Genomic DNA, 27,890 nt, shown 5'->3' with positions numbered 1-27,890 from the left:
GTTCTCAGTGTGTTATCACGGATAACACACAGAGAACACACGTGTGCCATAAACACGGCTCACCGAGGACAATACGCACCTTTGACACGTCCGTGAAAAACATGCGTGATTTTCACGGACGTGTGAAAGAGGCCTTATGCTCCTTTTGAAGTTGTTTAATGAGCGCATATGTCTGCAGAGTGCATACAGTAAGTACAGGGGGGTTTTATACAAGTCATACCCAGATCTGATCAGATGCCGGTCTTTGAAAAACTTGCTATTTTCGGTGAAGATGTGATGTTAGTTTTTTTAAACACTATAAAAGTTCACAATTTTCTCAAGTGAAGAATCACAAGTTCATTAAAGTTCATCATTAAATAATGATGTAATTAGGTCCATATTTTCATTGAATCTTTGTATTGTTTAACGTACTGATTGTTTATGAAGGGATAGTATACAGGATTGGGTAGAACTGAGTTAATTATATTAGTCCAGCCCTCTAAAACCATCCCAATTTCTCATGCGGCCTCATTGGAAATTAATTTCCCACCCCTGCTGTAGACTGTCTGCCCACGAGGGCCGGACCCCTCAGTACCCGTCTGTCATTATTAGGCTATGTGCCCACGTTGCGTTCTGTCCCTGCAGCAATTTATGCAGCAATTTGAACAGCACACGTGCGCTTCAAATCGCTGCAGAAACACTGCGTATTGAAAAGCCGATTTCATGCGCTCTGGATGCAGCCCCTCCCATAGACAGAGCTGGGGCTGCATCCAAAGCACACGAAAGAAGTGATGTTGCTTTTTAGAACGCAGCGTCTTGGCAGCATGCAAATCGCTGCATTCTAAACCGCAATATGCGCATGGATTATGCACAATCTTCAAAGATTGTGCAGGGGACGCAGGACGCATGCAGTTACACTGCAGTGCAATACACAGTGTAACTGCATGAAAATACGCAACATGCGCACATAGCCTTAAGGCCACTCTACACACAGAGATAAATCTGTGGCAGATCTGTGGTTGCAGTGAAATCATGGACATATTGTTCCATTTGTACACAGCCACAAACCTGGCACTGATTGTCCACAATTTCACTGCAACCACAGATCTGCCGCAGATTTATCTCTGTGTGTAAAGTGGCCTAAAGTCTGTTCTGTATATTTGATGCACATATTTTGTATGTGGCCCCTTCTCACGTACAGCAGCCTGGAATCAAAGGTGATCTATAAATAATAACAATGATATTAATAATTTGAGAAATCAGTAAAATAAATAAATGAAGGGCGCCCTCTAGTGATGAACTGTAATAATTATCCTAGATTGTGAAGTGCGAGGTGTGACTGCACACTTACAGTGTCAGAGGGAGATAAAATTTGTTTTTTTTTTTGGTTAATAATTTCTGTAATTTGATAACATGAATAGAACTGTAACAGTAAATATTTTTCTTTTGTTTAGAAAACATAATGAACAGTTCTGAAGTTTTCTAATGCACTCCGGCACCTGCTTCTTGTCCGTTTTTTTTTTTATTATTATTATTTATCTTTCCATTTGTGCCTTTTCCAAAGTCATTTTCGCCCCTGTTGGTGGAATTCAGAGTTTCCAGATGTTTTCGCCAGATTCATCATTTTTTTTGAAGTCTCTCCTGTGCTGCAGCCCCCTCTTGGAGTGTTTTTTTGTACGCTTAAAACTTTGGTGCAGATTTTAAGTGTAAAATGTCATTTTTTTGTGTGCTAAGAAGTCACAATAAATATTAAAGACAAAAATAAAGAGCATTGTGGATTTTTTGCAAAACTCAGAACCTGCAAGCACCATTTTGCACCAAATAAATCTGTGAAAAAAACCTTTAAAAACTTTGTGATGAATCGGGCCCTCCCTTTGTTTTGTTTTTTCTTTTGTTCAGCAGGTTAGATCTTTGCTACTTGTCAGTGAAAAAGAGCGCAAGGAGCAACTAAATCTACTCTTCAATGTTTAAGCAAAGACATAATGGGGATCTAGAAGTGTGATATAGGAAGAGGGACATATGACCCCTTCATTAATGAACACAGCCCCCTAAACTAGTACCGAGCTCATGTGAAGACACTCTAGTCTAAACAATATAAAAAAGAGATTTTAGGCCCCTAATAAATATATAACTAAATTATACATATATATATATATATATATATATCCCCTATATACAGACTGCTTTATTTATTTCACTAAACAACCCCCCCCCCCAACTGCACAGACCCTAGACTAAACTAGCATGTAATCCAGATGTCAGAGAGGACATTCTAGTGGAGCTGGGAATGCTCCGCTCTCTTCTTCATTCTCCGTCTGGACTACAAGAAATTTCCTGACAAAGCAGTGTGCAACAAAACAGCAGCGCCCAGGACTGAAGTAAGGAGCAGGACCAGGGGGAGGTGAGGGCAAATCTAAAAAAAAATGAAGCACTAGGGAGTCTTCCAGTATCTGCTAGGAGTCCAGGAGATTCGCTCTCTCCCCTCTCAGAGATTCTTTTTTTTGGTGTTCAGTGCGGTTCCCAGCACTCGGACACACCCCAATCAGCAGGTTATCATGGTACAACTCTGTTAATTGGCCCATTAGGTATCTATCTGAGGCCTGAAACACACATCCGTGGAAAAACACGCACGTGTGTTACGGTCCGTTTTTCGGGTCTGTGTCCCGTTTTTGTGTCCGTTTTTATGGTGCGTGTGGCATCTGTGTGAATTGCGTATTCTAGCCGTGTGTGCGTGTGGAATGTCCGTGTGTGCGTGTGAAACATAACTGACGTGTGTGTGTTGTCCATGTGAAATGTCCGTGTGTGATGTAAAATGTCGTTGCTACATACCCGCTGACAGCAGACAGAGTCACGCGCTGAGAATGAACTCGGGTGAACTTCACCCGACTTCATTGTCATACCGCGGCTCTGTCTGTGTGTCACGTACTGATTAGCGGTCACACGTGATGGACTCACCGGTGACCGCTAATCACCCAAGTGACTGCAGTGAGTAGCGCGATTAACGCTGCTGTCACTCAGGTTCCATACGGCCAGGTGCAGTCCTCCCGTGACTGCAACTCACCTGTGACTTCATCGCTGTCACTCGGGCGACTTGCTGTTACAGTTGGAGGATCCAGCGGTGGCCTCGAGTAACCTCAGAGACGTCATCGCTGATCGCGCAGCTCACCTCAGTTGCTGCGTGGAGCTGACAGGAACGGCGGTGTTCTTGTGCAGGTCCTGTCACCTTCATGTAGCAGAGCTGGAAGCGACGTGGGACCTCCATGGATTACGCCGGAGCTGGATGGGTATTTGAGGCATAATAAATTGGTGAACGAGGTTTTTTTTTTAGTGTTTATTATTTCAAATAAAGGATTTTTCGTTGTGTGTGTTTATTTGCTGTAACTTACAGATTAATCATGGAAGGTATCTTGGGGAGACGCCTGCAATGATTAATCTTGGACTTCATTGTCATACCGCGGCTCTGTCTGTCACGTACTGATTAGCGGTCACACGTGATGGACTCACCGGTAACCGCTAATCCCCTGAGTGACTGCAGTGAGTAGCGCGATTAGCGCTGCTGTCACTCAGGTTCCACACGGCCAGGTGCAGTCCTCCCGTGACTGCAACTCACCTGTGACTTCATCGCTGTCACTCGGGCGACTTGCTGTTACAGTTGGAGGATCCAGCGGTGGCCGCGAGTAACCTCAGTGACGTCATCGCTGATCGCGCGGCTCACCTCAGTTGCTGCGTGGAGCTGACAGGAGCGGCGGTGTTCTTGTGCAGCTCCTGTCACCTTCATGTAGCAGAGCTGGAAGCTACGCAGGACCTCCATGGATTACGCCGGAGCTGGATGGGTATTTGAGGCATAATAAATTGGTGAACGAGGGTTTTTTTTTAGTGTTTATAATTTCAAATAAAGGATTTTTGGTTGTGTGTGTTTATTTACTGTAACTTACAGATTAATCATGGAAGGTGTCTCGGGGAGACGCCTGCAATGATTAATCTTGGACGTAGTGGCAGCTATGGGTTGCTGCCATTAACTCTTTATTACCCCGATTGCTAATGCACCGGGGCAATTCGAGAAGAGCCGGGTAGAGTCCCAGAACTGTCGCATCTAATGGATGCGGCAATTCTGGGCGGCTGCTGGCTGATATTGTTAGGCTGGGGGGCTCCCCATAATGTGGTGCTCCCCATCCTGAGAATACCAGCCTTCAGCAGTGTGACTTTACCCTGGCTGGTATCAAAATGTGGGGGGACCGCACGTCGTTTTTTTTAATTGAGAGATTGACCGACATAGAAAAAGAAAGAATGACCGACATTGCTACAAAAAAGCACAAAACATACACGGAGCATACAGAGATGCATCCGTGTCACGTTATTGTGCGTACATACCGATTGACTTTCATTGGGTCCGTGTGTGCGTGTTCCGTGCAAAAAACGGACATGCTTCCGTGCAAAACGGAAACACATACGGATCACGGACACACGGACCTTATGGAATAACGCACGTGTGACCTCAATGATAGATTAACATTGGTGCATGTTTGTCCGTGTCTCCGGTACATCCGAAAATGGACCAAACACGCACGTGTTTAACGGATGTGTGTTTCAGGCCTGAGACAGTGTTGAAAGATTTTGTAAATTAAAAAAAAACACTATCCACTGTCCAAGTTTCTATTCACTTTATCATAAAAAAGTGTATCAGATTAGTGTGAGAAGTCTGTCCTTAGTACAACTATGCTGGCGATCACTTGTAATATTTTCTGCCATATACTCCTTTATATAATCCCTTACAAGCCCATCAAACACTTTTCCCACAATGGATGTTGAGCTTACTGGTCTATAGTTACCCAGCAAAGACCTGAAGCCCCTTTTGTAGATGGGACTTTTTCTAATTTATGTTGTTTATGTTGTCTGCACTTCGTCTTATACTTAGGGTACCGTCACACTTTAGCGACGCTCCAGCGATCCCACCAGCGATATGACCTGGTCAGGATCGCTGGTGCGTCGCTACATGGTCGCTGGAGACCATCCAGCAGCGACGCGTGGAAGCGACGCTGCACTTGGCAACTAAGGTAAATATCGGGTAACCAAGCGCTTGGTTACCCGATATTTACCTTTGTTACCAGCGCACACCGCTTAGCGCTGGCTCCCTGCACTCCTAGCCAGAGTACACATTGGGTTAATAAGCAAACCGCTGTGCTTATTTACCCGATGTGTACTCCGGCTACGTGTGCAGGGAGCAGGGAGCCGGCTCTGGCAGCATGAGAGCGGCGGACGCTAGTAACCAAGGTAAATATCGGGTAACCAAGAAAGGGCTTCCCGATATTTACCGTGGTTACAGCTTACCGCAGGCTGCCAGACGCCGGCTCCTGCTCCCTGCACATTCAGATCGTTGCTCTCCCGCTGTGAAGCACACATCGCTGTGTGTGACAGCGAGAGAGCAACGTCAAAAAAATGAACCAGCACTGTGTGTAACGAGCAGCAATCTCACAGCAGGGGCCAGATCGCTGCTCAGTGTCACACACAGGGAGATCGCTAATTGAGGTCACTGGTGCGTCACAAAAACCGTGACTCAGTAGCGATCTCGCTATGTGAGAAGTACCCCTTACCCTATGGTGTCTTCACCTTTTATTGGTGCCGCTACGGTCCCATGGCGCCATCTTGTGACCACAACTTCTGACTGCCAGAAGACAGAGGTAATAGTCACAAGAGCTCAGTGCAAATTTGAGTGCCAGAATGAGGCTCTCATAGACTTGTATTGAAAAGTGACCTCGAGTGTGCTCTAGCAGACACTGGAGCGATCCGGAAGGTCACAAACTGCTGGAGACCGATAGAAGGTGAAGACGGTGATGGGTAAGTGTAAGATTACGTGCAGGGAGGTTAGATTAGAAAAATCACTTCAGCGCTGAAATAAACAAAAATCCCTCTGCAGTGGTGCCCGAGCCAAAGTAGATGTATTAAAAACACTGGAATTGACTACTCTTTTTTTGGTATCTGATTCCCTCATTGAATCGCCAACGTCCATCCCCTGTCTGTCCTGCCCTGCACCCCAATTACCCTCCCTGGCTTTGAAAGGACACATCTCTTCAGCAATTCCACCCTGTACTGACACCGGGGTTTTTAGCCAACTTAGCAAACTTGTTGAGTCCACCAGATCAGGAGTAGCCCCCCTGACCTCTTCCATCTTCTGTCACTTAGCGGCCTCGTTGTCCTGCACTTCCATGCTACCACCTTCCCCGCAGTTGTACTAATCATGGATGGCATTGACACTCATCATTATATAATCGTATACAGTTCCCGGTAAAGCACCATATACAGTGTACAGAGCTATGGCCTCGGAGTGTGACACCAGGCGTGTGTATTCCAGGCCATTAGGTGCCTTTCAGCTCCTCTAAATATCAGGTCTCTGAGCCTGGAAGCTTTTTCCGCATGTACTGTGCCAGTTGGACAGGACATTGGCCGCCCATGAGACATTTCCAGTGGAGTCGGTGAGAGGCGCCAGGTCTGGACACAGCAAAGTACAGTAGAGGCTCTGAGGGTCATCTGGCCGAGCTTCTGAGAAAGCGGACGTCTTACAGCCAGCCGGGGCTGGAGACAAGGAGTTTGTGATACTGTAGGCCGCATGCACCGGCATCAAGCACAGGAATAGCGGATAAAATGTCAAGTACAAGGTCAATCCTCAGCATGGGAGGACAGACGTCTGGAAAGGATGGTAGAGTTTTCCTTCTGTCACAGTTTTCTCCATAAGTCTGTGCTATATCGCTGTCACAATCATTTCTCCCTATCAAAAGAAACTGCATGGGGCCGGCTGCTGACCGGCACGAGCGCGGGTGGAAAGGCACCACCGCATTGGCCCCTTCATTCATAGGAACCCTGGGGGGTGCAGCAGTTGAACCCCTACCGATAAGATAGAGATTATGTATCCTAATGTTACAGATGTATTAGTATTAGGCAAAACTCCAATAAAAACTGAGGATGTGATATAAGGAATTAAGGAGAACAGTCATTAAAGGGGTTGTCTCCTCATCATGAATGGTGTAAAATTCCTAGGGGCTTGAAAAGACAAACAACTTTGCAAGAAGGGATTTTAAATGTTATTGTTCTATGCTTGTTACCTAGGTTACTGACCACTGCTGCAGTCTATCAGAGGTGGTCGGTCTCCTAGGCAAGGATTATAGTGCGTACATGCTCATTCCAATAGAGCTTGTAAGGCTGCTCTGAAGCTGGCTAGGCCTCTAAGTCCTACTAACTTCAGCACCTTTACGCTTCTTCCATGTTACAGAGGCAAAGCCGCTGGTCTGAACTGTCAATCAATCCGGAGCGCATCGCTCCCCAGCTGGCAGAAAGCCGGGACTCGGGGGAGTGGTGCGCTCCTGAAGATGAGAAGATCTTCTAGAGATGTTTCGTGCCCATCTTCCCACTTCCCTCTTACCTCAAATGACTCTTCATCCAGAATTCGGGTCCCAAACACAGTGATCCCTTTGGTGTCCACGATGGGCTTGTTCCCTCGGGGCAGTGGCTTCGTAATCTTCTTCTTACAGTCCAATATTAAGGTGACGGATTTCTTCTGAACACTTAGAGCTATCCGGTGCCACCTGCATAAGGAGAAGAAAGATGTGAACAAGAGGAGAAGAGAAGGAAGGAAGCAAAATGCGGAGAGAAGGAGGACTGGGGGAGGAAGAAGCCATCATTTGTTGGGAGCGAAGGTACCAAAAATATATTTACTGACTTTCCATCGGCCAGATTGACCCCGCTGAAGATCGGGTAGTCTTCAGGGGCTGGTTTTCCACTTTGATCTTCATAGAGAAAGACAGGAGAACGTCCCAACTCCACCCCGAGCTGCTGGACTCCTTGCTCATTGTAGATAGACAGGAGGAATGCCTGCAAGCCACTCTTAGCCCGTACCAGCGCCATGACTGAAAAGTCCTCTGGGAATTTACCTGTACAATGACAAAGTGTTAGCTCTGCAGACAAGATTCCCACCCCCCACTTATGACCGTATACCTACCTGGGAAGAGCTGCCGCGTGGGGGCGCTGATCTGAGCTTGCTTGGATATCTTGTAGGCCACATCTCCACCAGTGCTTGAACGTCGGGCTGGGCAGAAGCCGGGGATCCGCTTTACACCCTCAGGTTGTGTCTGAAATTGGAGGCCCTTTAATACATCCACGGGGTCAGCTATGAGAAGAGGTCAAAGGGGAAGTTAATATATAGGGGCAGCATCGGGGCTAAGCTTTTACTAACAGAATGGGCATTTATCAACGATTGTGAGTAACAAGGAATATCAGGGATTGGGGATGTTTATAAGTATAGAATGGACCAGGTAATGTCTGTGGATCGTGGCACAATACTAAGGGGCACTTTGCACACTACGACATCGCCTGCGACGCCGGATGTGCGTCACTTTCAATTTGACCCCACCGACATCGCACCTGCGATGTCGTAGTGTGCAAAGTGCCCCTAAGGCTCAGCAGCCACAGATTACCGACGTGGCCAATGGACTGGGACATGTGAATCGATTCAACCAACTCTACTCAGCGTCCATTACGCATAATTCACAAGTGATGGCAAAATCTGTGCTCATTCTTTTGCAGATTTTGTAGCAAATTTCATCCTTTGTACATAGCTAACAGTCCTGGTCCTCCTGAGTCCAGAGCTGACAGTCCTGGTCCTCCTGAGTATAGAGCTGACAGTCCTGGTTCTCCTGAGTATAGAGCTGACAGTCCTGGTCCTCCTGAGTATAGAGCTGACAGTCCTGGTTCTCCTGAGTACAGAGCTGACAGTCGTGGTTCTCCTGATTCCAGAGCTGACAGTCCTGGTTCTCCTGAGTATAGAGCTGACAGTCCTGGTCCTCCTGAGTCCAGAGCTGACAGTCCTGGTTCTCCTGAGTACAGAGCTGACAGTCGTGGTTCTCCTGATTCCAGAGCTGACAGTCCTGGTTCTCCTGAGTCCAGAGCTGACAGTCCTGGTTCTCCTGAGTCCAGAGCTGACAGTCCTGGTTCTCCTGAGTCCAGAGCTGACAGTCCTGGTTCTCCTGAGTCCAGAGCTGACAGTCCTGGTTCTCCTGAGTCCAGAGCTGACAGTTCTGGTTCTCCTGAGTCCAGAGCTGACAGTCCTGGTTCTCCTGAGTTCAGAGCTGACAGTCCTGGTTCTCCTGAGTCCAGAGCTGACAGTCCTGGTTCTCCTGAGTCCAGAGCTGACAGTCCTGGTTCTCCTGAGTCCAGAGCTGACAGTCGTGGTTCTCCTGAGTCCAGAGCTGACAGTCGTGGTTCTCCTGAGTCCAGAGCTGACAGTCGTGGTTCTCCTGAGTCCAGAGCTGACAGTCGTGGTTCTCCTGAGTCCAGAGCTGACAGTCGTGGTTCTCCTGAGTCCAGAGCTGACAGTCGTGGTTCTCCTGAGTCCAGAGCTGACAGTCGTGGTTCTCCTGAGTCCAGAGCTGACAGTCGTGGTTCTCCTGAGTCCAGAGCTGACAGTCGTGGTTCTCCTGAGTCCAGAGCTGACAGTCGTGGTTCTCCTGAGTCCAGAGCTGACAGTCGTGGTTCTCCTGAGTCCAGAGCTGACAGTCGTGGTTCTCCTGAGTCCAGAGCTGACAGTCGTGGTTCTCCTGAGTCCAGAGCTGACAGTCGTGGTTCTCCTGAGTCCAGAGCTGACAGTCGTGGTTCTCCTGAGTCCAGAGCTGACAGTCCTGGTTCTCGTGAGTCCAGAGCTGACAGTCCTGGTTCTCGTGAGTCCAGAGCTGACAGTCCTGGTTCTCGTGAGTCCAGAGCTGACAGTCCTGGTTCTCGTGAGTCCAGAGCTGACAGTCCTGGTTCTCCTGAGTCCAGAGCTGACAGTCCTGGTTCTCCTGAGTCCAGAGCTGGCAGTCCTGGTTCTCCTGAGTCCAGAGCTGGCAGTCCTGGTTCTCCTGAGTCCAGAGCTGGCAGTCCTGGTTCTCCTGAGTCCAGAGCTGGCAGTCCTGGTTCTCCTGAGTCCAGAGCTGGCAGTCCTGGTTCTCCTGAGTCCAGAGCTGGCAGTCCTGGTTCTCCTGAGTCCAGAGCTGGCAGTCCTGGTTCTCCTGAGTCCAGAGCTGGCAGTCCTGGTTCTCCTGAGTCCAGAGCTGGCAGTCCTGGTTCTCCTGAGTCCAGAGCTGGCAGTCCTGGTTCTCCTGAGTCCAGAGCTGACAGTCGTGGTTCTCCTGAGTCCAGAGCTGACAGTCGTGGTTCTCCTGAGTCCAGAGCTGACAGTCGTGGTTCTCCTGAGTCCAGAGCTGACAGTCGTGGTTCTCCTGAGTCCAGAGCTGACAGTCGTGGTTCTCCTGAGTCCAGAGCTGGCAGTCGTGGTTCTCCTGAGTCCAGAGCTGACAGTCGTGGTTCTCCTGAGTCCAGAGCTGACAGTCGTGGTTCTCCTGAGTCCAGAGCTGACAGTCCTGGTTCTCCTGAGTCCAGAGCTGACAGTCCTGGTTCTCCTGAGTCCAGAGCTGACAGTCCTGGTTCTCCTGAGTCCAGAGCTGACAGTCCTGGTTCTCCTGAGTCCAGAGCTGACAGTCCTGGTTCTCCTGAGTCCAGAGCTGACAGTCCTGGTTCTCGTGAGTCCAGAGCTGACAGTCCTGGTTCTCCTGAGTACAGAGCTGACAGTCCTGGTTCTCTGCAGTCCAGAGGCTCTCATAGACTTTTACTGAGTTGTGCTTTCCATGAAACACTGGAGTTGCAGGCAGGTCACAAATTGCTGGAGACTAACTGGAGCAGAACAGAAGAAGACAGCGGCAGGAGGAATAAGACCGAGGTCAGGGGACTTAGATTTAAAGCAAATCTCCAGTGGGGCAATAAAAAAAAATGCCGGAGTGGTGCTAATACAATAGGATACGTGGAGCATTGCATTTAGATATTTATAGGGTTTAGCATGAAAACATTAGACTTAGACAAATGTTTATAAATTATTACCACTAAAATTGCAAACCCTGTTTCCGCTGTGATTCTGCAGAGCGTTGCACCCACACCGCTTCATAGCAATGCACATGAGACGAGCTGCACAGTTTTGGTGAAAAGCACCAAAGAGGAAAAACTACAGGACTCGTACTCTGTGCATCTCCATTATATACTAAAATGGAGACACGTTTTCTGGGAGCGGAGAGTAATCACCGGTATATATACAGGGCCGTGTGCCGAACTGCAGAGCTCAGTCTCACAGGTGTCTGGACGCCGCGCGGCTGAGAGAATGGAAATTGGCGAATGTAAATATTTCACGGTGAAAATGCCAACAGCGTCTGCTATATCCATTCAGCCCGAAATACAACCCCCCCGAATCTCAGTAACTCCATCCTCCACATACTCAAGAAAGCTGCGCACACCCTGCCTTATACACCCCGCCATATATATCCTGTCATATACACCCCACCACATACACCCTGCCACATACACCCCGCCACATACACCCCGCCATACACACCCCGCCATGCACACCCCGCCATACACACCCCGCCATACACACCCCGCCATACACACCCCGGCACACACACCCTGCCACACACACCCCGCCACACACACCCCGCCACACACACCCCGCCACACACACCCCGCCAAACACACCCCGCCACACACACCCCGCCACACACACCCCGCCACACACACCCCGCCACACACACCCCGCCACACACACCCCGCCACACACACCCCTCCACACACACGCCTCCACACACACGCCTCCACACACACCCCGCCACACACACCCCGCCACACACACCCCGCCACACACACCCCGCCACACACACCCTTCCATACACACCCTTCCATACACACTCCACCACATACGCCCCGCGACATACGCCCCGCGACATACGCCCCGCCACATACACCCTGCAATCTACACTCTGCCATATACACCCTGCCATACACACCCTGCCATATACACCATGCCATATACACTCTCCATATACACCCCTCCATATACACTCTACCATATTCACTCTGTCTCCCCCTGTCTTACTGTATAATATATATACAATGTACCAAATAGGTTTTTTTATTCTGTTATAGACAACTTGTCAAGAAATTTTGGACCGCCAACATTTTTTGTGGATACATTAGAAAACCATATTAAATGAAAAAAAAAATAGAAAAAAGTGCCTTAATTTTATAGACTGTCAAGGAATTTGTGGACTGTTGGCATCTCTGCTCCCCAATCACCCCCTTTCACCTGTATACTGTACACTCGGAGGAGACTGATCTGTCGCCTGTATACTGTACACTCGGAGGAGACTGATCTGTCGCCTGTATACTGTACACTCGGAGGAGACTGATCTGTCGCCTGTATACTGTACACTCGGAGGAGACTGATCTGTCGCCTGTATACTGTACACTCGGAGGAGACTGATCTGTCCCCTGTATACTGTACACTCGGAGGAGACTGATCTGTCGCCTGTATACTGTACACTCGGAGGAGACTGATCTGTCCCCTGTATACTGTACACAGAGGAGACTGATCTGTCCCCTGTATACTGTACACAGAGGAGACTGATCTGTCCCCTGTATACTGTACACTGAGGAGACTGATCTGTCCCCTGTATACTGTACACTTGGAGGAGACTGATCTGTCCCCTGTATACTGTACACTCGGAGGAGACTGATCTGTCCACTGTATACTGTACACTCAGAGGAGACTGATCTGTCCACTGTATACTGTATACTCGGAGGAGACTGATCTGTCCACTGTATACTGTACACTCGGAGGAGACTGATCTGTCCACTGTATACTGTACACTCGGAGGAGACTGATCTGTCCCCTGTATACTGTACACTCGGAGGAGACTGATCTGTCACCTGTATACTGTACACTCGGAGGAGACTGATCTGTCCCCTGAATACTGTACACTCGGAGGAGACTGATCTGTCCACTGTATACTGTACACTAGGAGGAGACTGATCTGTCCCCTGTATACTGTACACTCGGAGGAGACTGATCTGTCCACTGTATACTGTACACTCGGAGGAGACTGATCTGTCCCCTGTATACTGTACACTCGGAGGAGACTGATCTGTCCCCTGTATACTGTACACTCAGAGGAGACTGATCTGTCCCCTGTATACTGTACACAGAGGAGACTGATCTGTCCCCTGTATACTGTACACAGAGGAGACTGATCTGTCCCCTGTATACTGTACACAGAGGAGACTGATCTGTCCCCTGTATACTGTACACAGAGGAGACTGATCTGTCCCCTGTATACTGTACACAGAGGAGACTGATCTGTCCCCTGTATACTGTACACTCGGAGGAGACTGATCTGTCCCCTGTATACTGTACACTCGGAGGAGACTGATCTGTCCCCTGTATACTGTACACTCGGAGGAGACTGATCTGTCCCCTGTATACTGTACACTCAGAGGAGACTGATCTGTCCCCTGTATACTGTACACAGAGGAGACTGATCTGTCCCCTGTATACTGTACACAGAGGAGACTGATCTGTCCCCTGTATACTGTACACAGAGGAGACTGATCTGTCCCCTGTATACTGTACACAGAGGAGACTGATCTGTCCCCTGTATACTGTACACAGAGGAGACTGATCTGTCCCCTGTATACTGTACACTCGGAGGAGACTGATCTGTCCCCTGTATACTGTACACTGAGGAGACTGATCTGTCCCCTGTATACTGTACACAGAGGAGACTGATCTGTCCCCTGTATACTGTACACTTGGAGGAGACTGATCTGTCCCCTGTATACTGTACACTCGGAGGAGACTGATCTGTCACCTGTATACTGTACACTCGGAGGAGACTGATCTGTCCCCTGTATACTATACACTCAGAGGAGACTGATCTGTCCCCTGTATACTGTACACATAGGAGACTGATCTGTCCCCTGTATACTGTACACTTGGAGGAGACTGATCTGTCCCCTGTGTACTGTACACTCGGAGGAGACTGATCTGTCCCCTGTATACTGTACACTCGGAGGAGACCGATCTGTCCCCTGTATACTGTACACTCGGAGGAGACCGATCGGTCCCCTGTATACTGTACACTCGGAGGAGACTGATCTGTCCACTGTATACTGTATACTCGGAGGAAACCGATCGGTCCCCTGTATACTGTACACTCGGAGGAGACTGATCTGTCCACTGTATATTGTACACTCGGAGGAGACTGATCTGTCCCCTGTATACTGTACACTCAGAGACTGATCTGTCCCCTGTATACTGTACACTCAGAGGAGACTGATCTGTCCTCTCTATACTGTACACTCGGAGGAGACTGATCTGTCCCCTGTATACTGTACACTGAGGAGACTGATCTGTCGCCTGTATACTGTACACTAGGAGGAGACTGATCTGTCCCCTGTATACTGTACACTCGGAGGAGACTGATCTGTCCCCTGTATACTGTACACTCGGAGGAGACTGATCTGTCCCCTGTATACTGTACACTCGGAGGAGACTGATCTGTCACCTGTATACTGTACACTCGGAGGAGACTGATCTGTCCCCTGTATACTGTACACTGAGGAGACTGATCTGTCCCCTGTATACTGTACACAGAGGAGACTGATCTGTCCCCTGTATACTGTACTCTTGGAGGAGACTGATCTGTCCCCTCTATACTGTACACTCGGAGGAGACTGATCTGTCCACTGTATACTGTACACTCGGAAGAGACTGATCTGTCGCCTGAATACTGTACACTCGGAGGAGACTGATCTGTCCACTGTATACTGTATACTCGGAGGAAACTGATCTGTCCACTGTATACTGTACACTCGGAGGAGACTGATCTGTCCCCTGTATACTGTACACTCGGAGGAGACTGATCTGTCACCTGTATACTGTACACTGAGGAGACTGATCTGTCCCCTGTATATTGTACACTCGGAGGAGACTGATCTGTCCCCTGTATACTGTACACTCAGAGGATACTGATCTGTCCCCTCTATACTGTACACTCGGAGTAGACTGATCTGTCCCCTGTATACTGTACACTGAGGAGACTGATCTGTCCCCTGTATATTGTACACTCGGAGGAGACTGATCTGTCCCCTGTATACTGTACACTCAGAGGATACTGATCTGTCCCCTGTATACTGTACACAGAGGAGACTGATCTGTCCCCTGTATACTGTACACAGAGGAGACTGATCTGTCCCCTGTATACTGTACACTCGGAGGAGACTGATCTGTCCCCTGTATACGGTACACTCGGAGGAGACTGATCTGTCCCCTGTATACTGTACACAGAGGAGACTGATCTGTCCCCTGTATACTGTACACAGAGGAGACTGATCTGTCCCCTCTATACTGTACACAGAGGAGACTGATCTGTCCCCTGTATACTGTACACTGAGGAGACTGATCTGTCCCCTGTATACTGTACACTCGGAAGAGACTGATCTGTCGCCTGTATACTGTACACTTGGAGGAGACTGATCTGTCCCCTCTATACTGTACACTCAGAGGAGACTGATCTGTCCCCTGTATACTGTACACAGAGGAGACTGATCTGTCCCCTGTATACTGTACACTGAGGAGACTGATCTGTCCCCTGTATACTGTACACTTGGAGGAGACTGATCTGTCAACTGTATACTGTACACTCGGAGGAGACTGATCTGTCACCTGTATACTGTACACTCGGAGGAGACTGATCTGTCCGCTGTATACTGTATACTCGGAGGAGACTGATCTGTCCACTGTATACTGTACACTCGGAGGAGACTGATCTGTTACCTGTATACTGTACACTCGGAGGAGACTGATCTGTCTGCTGTATACTGTACTCTTGGAGGAGACTGATCTGTCCCCTGTATACTGTACACTCGGAGGAGACTAATCTGTCCACTGTATACTGTATACTTGGAGGAGACTGATCTGTCCACTGTATACTGTACACTCGGAGGAGACTGATCTGTCCCCTGTATACTGTACACTCGGAGTAGACTGATCTGTCCCCTGTATACTGTACACTCAGAGGAGACTGATCTGTCCCCTGTATACTGTACACAGAGGAGACTGATCTGTCCCCTGTATACTGTACACAGAGGAGATTGATCTGTCCCCTGTATACTGTACACTGAGGAGACTGATCTGTCCCCTGTATACTGTACACTTGGAGGAGACTGATCTGTCCTCTGTATACTGTACACTCAGAGGAGACTGATCTGTCCCCTGTATACTGTACACAGAGGAGACTGATCTGTCCCCTGTATACTGTACACTCAGAGGAGACTGATCTGTCACCTGTATACTGTACACTCAGAGGAGACTGATCTGTCCCCTGTATACTATACACTCAGAGGAGACTGATCTGTCCCCTGTATACTGTACACAGAGGAGACTGATCTGTCCCCTGTATACTGTACACTCGGAGGAGACTGATCTGTCCCCTGTATACTGTACACAGAGGAGACTGATCTGTCCCCTGTATACTGTACACTCGGAGGAGACTGATCTGTCACCTGTATACTGTACACTTCGAGGAGACTGATCTGTCACCTGTATACTGTACACTTCGAGGAGACTGATCTGTCACCTGTATACTGTACACTCAGAGGAGACTGATCTGTCCCCTGTATACTATACACTCAGAGGAGACTGATCTGTCCCCTGTATACTGTACACAGAGGAGACTGATCTGTCCCCTGTATACTGTACACTCGGAGGAGACTGATCTGTCCCCTGTATACTGTACACTCAGGAGACTGATCTGTCCCCTGTATACTGTACACAGAGGAGACTGATCTGTCCCCTGTATACTGTACACAGAGGAGACTGATCTGTCCCCTGTATACTGTACACTCGGAGGAGACTGATCTGTCACCTGTATACTGTACACTTGGAGGAGACTGATCTGTCCCCTGTATACTGTACACTCGGAGGAGACTGATCTGTCACCTGTATACTGTACACTCGGAGGAGACTGATCTGTCACCTGTATACTGTACACTCAGAGGAGACTGATCTGTCCCCTGTATACTGTACACTCGGAGGAGACTGATCTGTCACCTGTATACTGTACACTCAGAGGAGACTGATCTGTCCCCTGTATACTGTACACTCGGAGGAGACTGATCTGTCCCCTGTATACTGTACACTCAGAGGAGACCGATCGGTCCCCTGTATACTGTACACTCGGAGGAGACTGATCTGTCCCCTGTATACTGTACACTGAGGAGACTGATCTGTCCTCTGTATACTGTACACTCGGAGGAGACCGATCGGTCCCCTGTATACTGTACACTCGGAGGAGACTGATCTGTCCTCTGTATACTGTACACTCGGAGGAGACCGATCTGTCCCCTGTATACTGTACACTCGGAGGAGACCGATCTGTCCCCTGTATACTGTACACTCGGAGGAGACTGATCTGTCCCCTGTATACTGTACACTCGGAGGAGACTGATCTGTCCCCTGTATACTGTACACTCGGAGGAGACTGATCTGTTACCTGTATACTGTACACTCGGAGGAGACTGATCTGTCCACTGTATACTGTACACTCGGAGGAGACTGATCTGTCACCTGTATACTGTACACTCAGAGGAGACTGATCTGTCCACTGTATACTGTACACTCGGAGGAGACTGATCTGTCCACTGTATACTGTACACTCGGAGGAGACTGATCTGTCCGCTGTATACTGTATATACTGTACAGTCAGACTGATAACCACTCCCCTCATACTTTTATATTTGGGTGCCACCAGAGAGAGTAACAGATAATGTTGGGGGGTGAGTATCGGACCCCTACTGGTCTGCTATTGATCACCTATTTTAAGGAAACATCAATATCCTATACACGGACAATAATTTGAAATGGCGTATTCTTCATTGAACATATAGTCCCGTCTATGGTCCTCTCTTTATAAAACTGATTGGATTGATAAATCATTTTCTGGGACCAGACTTTGTTAAATTTGAAATGTAGTCATTTAAAACTCTAATTTTTCAGAGCTTAGTAGTCCAGTGGGCGGAGCTACATAGTGATTGACAGGTGTAGCTGCACGCAGGCTGTCAATCATAGAATAGGGCTGAGATTTAAATCAGTAAAATATAAGTTATATGACATTGTTTCCCACTATATATCAATCTGCTCTATAACCTGCTGTCTACCGATCACACCCCATATTACACAGGACTCGTTACCTTTAAGGATGAAAACTGACTGTTTTTTTGTACAAACAGAGTTTTAAGAGTCGGGGAAGACTTGGAGCGAAAGGTCAGAGGGATAGAGATGAAGACACAGAGATGGAGGAGCAGGAGGGGGACAAATAAAGGAGCTGATGTGAATGGCAGACTCTCAGTAACCTGACTCTTTCCCAGTCTGCAGGACTTCTAACCAGAAGCCAGGGAGGAAAATCTCATTACCCTCCACATATCTCAATCCAAGAGGGACTAAGAGACAGAGGGAGAGGGGGAGAGGACGAGGAGGAGAGAGGACGAGGAGGAGAGGACGAGAGGGACGAGGTGGATAGGGACGAGGAGGAGAAGACGAGAGGGACGAGGAGGATAGGGACGAGGACGAGAGGGAAGAGGGGACGAGAGGGACGAGAGAGAGGACAAGAGGGACAAGGAGGATAGGGACGAGGAGGATGGGGGAGAGGGATGAGGGGAGAGGGACGAGGAGGAAAGGACAAGAGGAACGAAGAGGAGGGGGGAGAGAACGACAGGGACGAGGAGGAGAAGGAGAGGATGAGTGGACGAGGAGGAGAGGATGAGAGGGACGAGGAGGAGAGGACGAGAGGGACGAGGAAGAGAGGGACGAGGAGGAGAGGACGAGAGGGACGAGGAAGAGAGGACGAGAGGACAGGACGAGGACGAGAGGGAGAGGACGAGAGGACAAGAGTTAGAGGAGGAGAGGGACAAGGAATGCTGATGGATGAGCGCAGGTCAATGTGCTCTACTGTGTGTATACAGTGCTGTGCAAAAGTGTTAGGCAGCTGTGGGAATAATGCTGCAAAGTAAGAATACTTTCAGTAATAGAAGTGTTTATAGTTTAACAATAAACAAAATGCAAAATGAGTGAACGAAAGGAAAATCTAAATCCCACCAATTCATCAATTCTTCTCGGTAAACTTGCAAACAGCAGGGAGATTTTTCCAAACATCTTGGAGCACTGACCCCAGATCTTCTGTGTATGAGTCTTGTGCGGATCCTTCTGTCTCATGATCCCAGACAGACGGGATGATGTGAGATCAGGGAGGCCGGATCCTCACCTCCAGGACTCTGCAGGGGCCGGATCCTCACCTCGAGGACTCTGCAGGGGCCGGATCCTCACCTCGAGGACTCTGCAGGGGCCGGATCCTCACCCCGAGGACTCTGCAGGGCCCGGATCCTCACCCCCAGGACTCTGCAGGGGCCGGATCCTCACCCCCAGGACTCTGCAGGGCCCGGATCCTCACCCCCAGGACTCTGCAGGGGCCGGATCCTCACCCCCAGGACTCTGCAGGGGCCGGATCCTCACCCCCAGGACTCTGCAGGGGCCGGATCCTCACCTCGAGGACTCTGCAGGGGCCGGATCCTCACCTCGGGGACTCTGCAGGGGCCGGATCCTCACCCCCAGGACTCTGCAGGGGCCGGATCCTCACCCCCAGGACTCTGCAGGGGCCGGACCATCACCTCCAGGACTCCTCGCTCTTAATGACATTGCCTGGATGTTGGGGGTTATTGTCCGGCTGCAGATTAAATGTGGAGCCAATCAGATGCCTCCGTGATGGAGAAGTATCTGCTTGGATTTGTCAGCATTAAGGACACCATTAATACAGACTAAATTCACAACTCCAAACCCTCAGTGGATGAAAACGTTCATAAATCTGTTTCATAGATAGGAGCGGTGACTGATGAAGGACGAGCTTCGCTTTATGTTGCAGATTTGGTAACTATGTGATCCGTTTTTCAGTTTAGAGTAAATCTAGATGTCGCTGATAAGTCAGATGGATGCAGATTAGGTGATACATTGTGCACTTCCGATGCCTTCATCTCTCTTAATTTTACTTAAGACAATTTTTTTTGTCAAATTTGTTCATATCAAAGTCTCTTCTTGTGAAGCGAAGACCCAAAAACCTTTTACACATCACAGAATGGAACCACCACATTATATGAGCTGAAGCCATAAAGGAATGATTGGGGGAAAAAAGGGATAACAAAGCAAAAAGATTCACTGAGCGTTCAAGAGCTTCCAGTGCAGACCGGGCCCTCCATTACTCTTCTCTACACGTCCTCCAGAGAAGCCCCCAGCAGATAAATACACATTGGGGGCTGAGCGGCTGCCGGGGGTCAGGGGGCACTTCCCATCCCTATTCATAAAGCTGGAGGCCCACACACACACTCCATACTGACGGCTTCATTTACCATCACTATGAACTGTATCCTCGGTGTACAGCAGACTTATGGTGCACAGCACTAATGATAATAGGTCAGAAGGCAGAGGGGCGCGTACTGTATAAACTGTATCAGACTGGACACATACAATATACCTCGTATTACACTGCAAGAAGTCACTAAACTTAGATTTGTTTTATAATTTTTGTTCTGCGAGGAAAGTTATGTAACTTTGCAAATCACTTTAAACCAAAAATTACATGCAGGTGGATTCCAAACCGCTATACCTCTCCAGTCTATTTCCCTGCATTCAGGTGCATTGATATCAGAACATACTCATTTTGGAGTACAGTTGATGGCAGTGATGCATCTGCTTAGCACCTGAATCACTAACTCTGGGGATAAACTTCTGCATTGATTGTTCTAATGAGCAGAACACTCAGAGGAGAAAAGAGATGAGCTGACCCATCACTGCCATCATCAGTACTCCACATGAGTGCAGCTTACCCTCACTGCCATCATCAGTACTCCACATGAGTGCAGCTTACCCTCACTGCTATCATCAGTACTCCACATGAGTGCAGCTGACCCTTTATTGCCATCATCAGTACTCCACATGAGTGCAGCTGACTCTCTCACTGCCATCATCAGTACTCCACATGAGTGCAGATATCTTCACTGCCATCATCAGTACGCCATATGAGTGCAGCTGACCCCTCACTACCGTCATCAGTATGCCACATGAGTGCAGCTTACCCTCACTGCCATCATCAGTACTCCACATGAGTGCAGCTGACCCCTCACTGCCATCATCAGTACTCCACATGAGTGCAGATGACCTCTCACTGCCATCATCAGTACTCCACATTAGTGCAGCTGACCTCTCACTGCCATCATCAGTACTCCATATTAGTGCAGCTGACCCCTCACTGCTATCATCAGTACTCCACATTAGTGCAGCTGACCTCTCACTGCTATCATCAGTACTCCACATTAGTGCAGCTGACCTCTCACTGCCATCATCAGTACTCCATATGAGTGCAGCTGACCCCTCACTGCCATCATCAGTACTCCACATGAGTGCAGCTGACCTCTCACTGCCATCATCAGTACTCCACATTAGTGCAGCTGACCTCTCACTGCCATCATCAGTACTCCACATGAGTGCAGCTGACCTCTCACTGCCATCATCAGTACTCCACATTAGTGCAGCTGACCTCTCACTGCTATCATCAGTACTCCACATTAGTGCAGCTGACCTCTCACTGCCATCATCAGTACTCCATATGAGTGCAGCTGACCCCTCACTGCCATCATCAGTACTCCACATGAGTGCAGCTGACCTCTCACTGCCATCATCAGTACTCCACATGAGTGCAGCTGAAGGCAGCAAAGCAGACTGGAAAAATGCAGGGGTTAGAAGGCCACTTATATTCATACCTGTAAAAAAATTGCATGCAAATTTCCTAATAAAGTGATTTTCAAAACTTCATAACTTTCCATGCTAAACAAAAGTATTGGAAAATAATGAAGGTTTAGTTACTCTTTAGGTAAATTCTGATAATATGAGGGGAGAAGCTCACTGACCCCACATCTATTCAGATTAATAATGCAAATGTGAACAGGGTCCAACTCAGAAGAGACATTTCTTATTAGAGAATAGGGGACGTTCCTTGTATATATAGCTCCATAGACAATTAATGTCTGAGCTCTGTAGATGGATACAATTATAATCCCCCTCTTTATCACCTGCTGTGTATATTTGGGGAATTTCGTGTCTGTGGGACATTGTGTGCTCATTGGAAAGCACAGTCCTGTCTGGTTCTGTGTGAGAGACGGGAATCTGGGGGAAGAAAGTCTCCGCTGGCATTTGGTTTTCATTTGGAACAAGGAGGGGAGAAATATTATTCTAGGATGTGCTGGGCACAGTAAGACGGTAGTAATGAGGAAGCGGAGAGGGAGCAGAACCAAGACTGAGCGCTGGCAGGGGACGAGGGACAGTCACATACTGTATACAGAGAGAGGAGGGTTTACTGGTTGTACCGTATTCTAGCACATAGAGGGCAGTATTATAGTAGTTATATTCTTGTACACAAGGAGCAGTATTATAGTATATTCTTGTACATAGGGGGCAGTATTATAGCAGTTATATTCTTGTACATAGAAGCGGTATTATAGTAGTTATAGTCTTGTACATAGGGGCAGTATTATAGTAGTTACATTCTTGTACATAGGGGCAGTATTATAGTAGTTATATTCTTGTACATAGGGCACAGTATTATAGTAGTTATATTCTTGTACATAGGGGACAGTATTATAGTAGTTATATTCTTGTACATAGGGGACAGTATTATAGTAGTTATATTTTTGTACATAGGGGACAGTATTATAGTAGTTATATTCTTGTACATAGGGGGCAGTATTATAGTAGCTATATTCTTGTACATAGGGAGCAGTTTTATAGCAGTTATATTCTTGTACATAGTGGCAGTATTATAGTAGTAATATTCTTGTACATAGGAGCAGTATTATAGTAGTTATATTCCTGTACATAGGGGGCAGTATTATAGTCGTTACATTCTTGTACATAGGGGGCAGTATTATAGTAGTTATATTCTTACACATAGAGAGCAGTATTATAGTAGTTATATTCTTATACATAGAGGGCAGTATTATAGTAGTTATATTCTTATACATAGAGGGCAGTATTATAGTAGTTATATTCCTGTACATAGGAGCAGTATTATAGTCGTTACATTCTTGTACATAGGGGCAGTATTATAGTAGTTATATTCTTGTACATAGGGCACAGTATTATAGTAGTTATATTCTTGTACATAGGGGACAGTATTATAGTAGTTATATTCTTGTACATAGAGGCAGTATTATAGTAGTTACATTCTTGTATATAGGAGGTAGTATTATAGTAGTTATATTCTTGTACATAGGGGCAGTATTATAGTAGTTATATTCTTGTACATAGGGGACAGTATTATAGTAGTTACATTCTTGTATATAGGAGGTAGTATTATAGTAGTTATATTCTTGTATATAGGAGGTAGTATTATAGTAGTTATATTCTTGTATATAGGGGCAGTATTATAGTAGTTATATTCTTGTACATAGGGGCAGTATTATAGTAGTTATATTCTTGTACATAGGGGCAGTATTATAGTAGTTATATTCTTGTACATAGGGGCAGTATTATAGTAGTTATATTCTTGTACATAGGGGCAGTATTACAGTAGTTATATTCTTGTACATAGGGGCAGTATTATATTTGAATAAAGAATTTCTATTTTATCTGCTGGTCAGGCCGAACATTTCCTCTAGTTTATCACATTTGGGCAGAGTTGTATCCGTTATGTGCCGGTTGCTTTGTGGTTCCGTCATCATCACGTCCTGTATGATCAGTGATGGAGATCTCCCGTCCAGATACCTACAGACTTTTACAATATATTTTTGCTCTGCTTTTGTATTTCAGCCATGTTGTGACTTTCCATCCTTTGATGCTCGGCCATACAATGAGAGACAGAGAACATAGATCTTCTTAGTGATATTTTTACAATGAAGCAGCTTATTATTATTGAGGTCAATAACAGGTGTCTTTCCAGGTTTTGAATAGTGAATGATCGGGACAGCGCTGGAGACCTCAGCCTCCATAGAACCTGCGTGTGGACTGACACAGATCTCCGCACGTCAGATCCACAGGATGAGACACGGAGACACTGAGGAGGTGGCAGCTTCGATCACTCCTCTAATACATACACAGCACATAGTATATACACCCGTCCGTCAGCCCCTCACTGGCTGCACAAATCTCCACTTCTGGAAAATCACTTTATACACTCAGAGAAAACCTTAAACAGATGGAACGGTCCCAGGAGTGAGAAGCAATAGACGTTCTGTGCGGAGACATTCTGCGCTAAGAAAATAGCAGGAATTAAAGGCACAGGACGGTTCAAAGCTGCATTACTATCAGTAGGGTAATACTGAGATTGGAATTTGGGGCTGAAAACGGGAGCAACATTTATACAATTCGGTGCTGATTTTGGTGCTGATTTTCTAATAACTTAGGAAATTCCACAGCAGAAACCTCCCGCGAGGACGTAGCTACCACTGAGCATTGCTCGGATTCAAAGCCAATCATTGGAACCACTAAATCTCACTGTGGGGCCTCATTCTGACTCCCATTTTTCGTGTATTTGTCCTATCCAGGTTTCTCACTCGTGCCTGTGACAGTCTATGGGACCATTCACAAGTCTGTGATTTTTCAAGGTCCATGCAGATGTCCTATATTGATCCGAGTGTTGCATCAAAATTGGCACATTTATGGCTCCGTGAAAAAATCGAATCATATCGGAGCGTGATCCAACGTTCATGGACTAACAGAAAGGAGAAGGTGGAGAAACGTTTTTTTTCTACATAAAGTAAAAACTGATGACGCTTGCACCACAATCTGATCACTAATCGGTCAGTTTTTCTTGTAGGTGAGAAAAACTGATGTCTGAATGACGCCTTAATACAAGTACCAAGATGTGGTAAAAGCGCAGAAATATGTTATAGCCACAAACTATGTATGAAGTTTCCTCACCTCCGTCTATTCTGCGGCTCGTTTTGCCAGGATGGATGGTTCTGCTCAGGGGCGCCTGCCAAATTCTTCGGGTTGGGGTGGATTATGTCCTCATCTACTGGCTTGCTACTGTTTCCACAATTCCATTAGAAAATTGCAAAACAAAACATCTAGATTTCTGCTTTTTAAAGTATAAGGCAAAAAACCCAGAAGCTGCAGTTTTAGGATCCGGAACATAATTGATTTTACACCGGGGTAAATCTGGATTTATGGAAGAGCGAGTGACTCAGATGTAGAAAGAGAAGGTAACAGGATTGGGCTTGGGTCACACACGTCCAGGGCTCTCTGCGGAGTCTATACCTGGGTTACTGAAAAACAGAAGTTACACAGAAACCCGTATAGAGCCCGATAGAGCCGGTCACGGATATTAAGGGGGCTTTACACGCAACGATATCGCTAACGATATGTCGTCGGGGGTCACGGAATTCTTGACGCACATCCGGCCTCGTTAGCGACGTCGTTGCGTGTGACACCTATGAGCGAGTGTTAACGATCAGAAATACTCGCTTGATCGTTGACACGTCGTTCATTTCCCAAATATCGTTGCTGGTGCTGGACGCAGGTTGTTGGTCGTTCCCGAGGCAGCACACATCGCTACGTGTGACACCCCGAGAACGACGAACAGCAACGCACCTGCGTCCTGCCAGCAACAAGGTGGGCGTGTCGTTAATGCAGCTGGTCTCCGCCCCTCCGCTTCTATTGGCGGGCCGCTGTGTGACGGCGCACGAACCTCCCCCTAAAAAGAGGTTGTTCGCCGCCCACAGCGACGTCGCTAGGCAGGTAAGTACGTGTTACGCGTCCTAGCGGTATTGTGCGCCACGGGCAGCGATTTGCCCATGACGCACAAACTTCGGGGCGGGTGCTTTCACGAGCGACATCGCTAGCGATGTCGCTGCGTGTAAAGCGCCCTTTACTGTAGAGGACCAGTTGTGTTCTAGAAGAGAGAATAGGATAAATTTGGGACAGAAGACAGGAGTTAGGGTAAAGGAGAGGAGAATCAGCTTGTTACGCTCACCGAGAGGGCGATCGAGAGTGGACCCACTGGACCACAGGGGGGACCCGGCTTACCCTGACCTCAGATGGTAACAGTTGGCTTGGCCGCCGGTAGACGTCAGGTGCCACTCCCATGCCAGTGTTCGGGACTGTGGCAGATGACCGTCAGGACAGGGACGGGCTCAGGTATAGACAGGTACAGTCTCTGGCACTGATAGGTATGGCAGGTACAAACAGGAAAGGGATAGTCGGACACAGGTATAAGTAACTGGGACAGGAGACATGGGACCTGACAACTAGCTAGCTAGACAGTAACTAACTGACCACATTGCTCAGGCAACTCCCCAAGGTGGAGGGTGCCTTAAATACCATGGGACTTTCAACAATAGGCTGAGAGGCACTTCCGGGTAACTGTGTGCTGGGCCTTTAAGAGCAGGGAAGTAACATGCGCCCTAAGAATATTCCCAGGAGATCTATGTGGCGTGCGCAGGGCCCTGGAGCAGGAGGCAGCAGGTGGTCGGCTGTGGGGAGGCGGAGGGTGCAAGTCGGCTGCGGCAGCGGTGAGTATGCCAGCATCCCTGCAGAGAGCTCCAGAAGTTCTAGAAACTTTAGGAAGAACTGAACAAGTTCAGGGTACAAAATAAAGCTGATTTACTCTAGAAAGGGATAAAATGAGAATGGGTTTAAGATGAGACTAATGCAAGATTATTACAGAGGATAACCGAGCTAAGCCAGACTTAGGAAAGGAATGAACCGACCAGCGGGAATCAGCTGAATTTCCTGACAGCAGCTAAAACAAAGATAAAGAACAGGATGATATTTCAATGGAGAATTGTATAGGATTTCTGTAGTGAATAAGATCAGTTCTAGTCTATGAAGATGGGACTTATAGTGCAGAATCAAGTCAGGTCTAGGGCAGAAGCTGAGAGAAACTTAGGATGGAAAGTAAGACAGGTACACGGTGGAGAATAATGCAGGATTACTATAGGAGATAAGCCGCGTCCTGGAGTACAGGAGAGACAAAATAGAGGACAGGATGGGCTCAGGGAAAATAAAAGAGGACAGGATGGGCTCAGGGTACAGAAAAGAGGACAGGATGGACTCAGGGTAAGGAAAAGAGGACAGGAAGGGCTCAGGGTAAGGAAAAGAGGACAGGAAGGGCTCAGGGTAAGGAAAAGAGGACAGGATGGGCTCAGGGTAAGGAAAAAGAGGGCAGGATGGGCTCATGGTAAGGAAAAGTGGACAGGATGGGCTCAGGATAAGGAAAAGTGGACAGGATGGGCTCAGGGTAAGGAAAAGCGGACAGGATCCGCTCAGGGTAAGGAAAAAGAGGGCAGGATGGGCTCAGGGTAAGGAAAAGCGGACAGGATGGGCTTAGGGTAATAGCGGACAGTATGGGATCAGGGTAAGGAAAAGAGGACAGGATGGGCTCAGGGTAAAAGCGGATAGTATGGGATCAGTGTAAGGAAAAGAGGACAGGATGGGCTCAGGGTAAGGAAAAGTGCACAGTATGAGATCAGGGTAAGGAAAAGAGGACAGGATGGGCTCAGGGTAAGGAAAAGTGGACAGTATGGGCTCAGGGTAAAAGCGGACAGTATGGGATCAGTGTAAGGAAAAGAGGACAGGATGGGCTTAGGGCAAGGAAAAGTGGACAGTATTGGATCAGGGTAAGGAAAAGAGGACAGGATGGGTTCAGGGTAAGGAAAAGTGGACAGTATGGGCTCAGGGTAAAAGCGGACAGTATGGGATCAGTGTAAGGAAAAGAGGACAGGATGGGCTTAGGGCAAGGAAAAGTGGACAGTATGGGATCAGGGTAAGGAAAAGAGGACAGGATGGGTTCAGGGTAAGGTAAAGAGGACAGGATGGGTTCAGGGTATGGTAAAGAGGACAGGGTGGGCTCAGGGTAAGGTAAAGAGGACAGTGTGGGCTGAAGGTAAGGTAAAGAGGACAGGATGGGCTCAGGGTAAGGAAAAGAGGACAGGATGGGCTCAGGGTAAGGAAAAAGAGAGCAGGATGG

General features: G+C 47.8%; 1 protein-coding gene across 3 annotated transcripts in view; it reads right to left on the bottom strand.

Annotated features, from left to right (window-relative positions):
- COL11A2 (collagen type XI alpha 2 chain) overlaps nucleotides 1-27,890 on the bottom strand; it is a 110,328-nt gene that overhangs the window by 67,212 nt on the left and 15,226 nt on the right. For all 3 annotated transcript variants that reach the window (XM_075323219.1, XM_075323217.1, XM_075323218.1), the window contains exons 2-4: nucleotides 7,970-8,137; nucleotides 7,691-7,901; nucleotides 7,394-7,556 (exon numbers count right to left, since the gene is read on the bottom strand). In XM_075323219.1, coding sequence (XP_075179334.1) covers nucleotides 7,394-7,556; nucleotides 7,691-7,901; nucleotides 7,970-8,137 — 542 coding nt within the window. The remainder of the gene's footprint in view (nucleotides 1-7,393; nucleotides 7,557-7,690; nucleotides 7,902-7,969; nucleotides 8,138-27,890) is intronic.

This window comes from Anomaloglossus baeobatrachus, chromosome 9, assembly GCF_048569485.1.
Source record: "Anomaloglossus baeobatrachus isolate aAnoBae1 chromosome 9, aAnoBae1.hap1, whole genome shotgun sequence".
Classification (NCBI taxonomy): domain Eukaryota; kingdom Metazoa; phylum Chordata; class Amphibia; order Anura; family Aromobatidae; genus Anomaloglossus; species Anomaloglossus baeobatrachus.
This window is presented reverse-complemented; position numbering and strand designations above follow the sequence as displayed.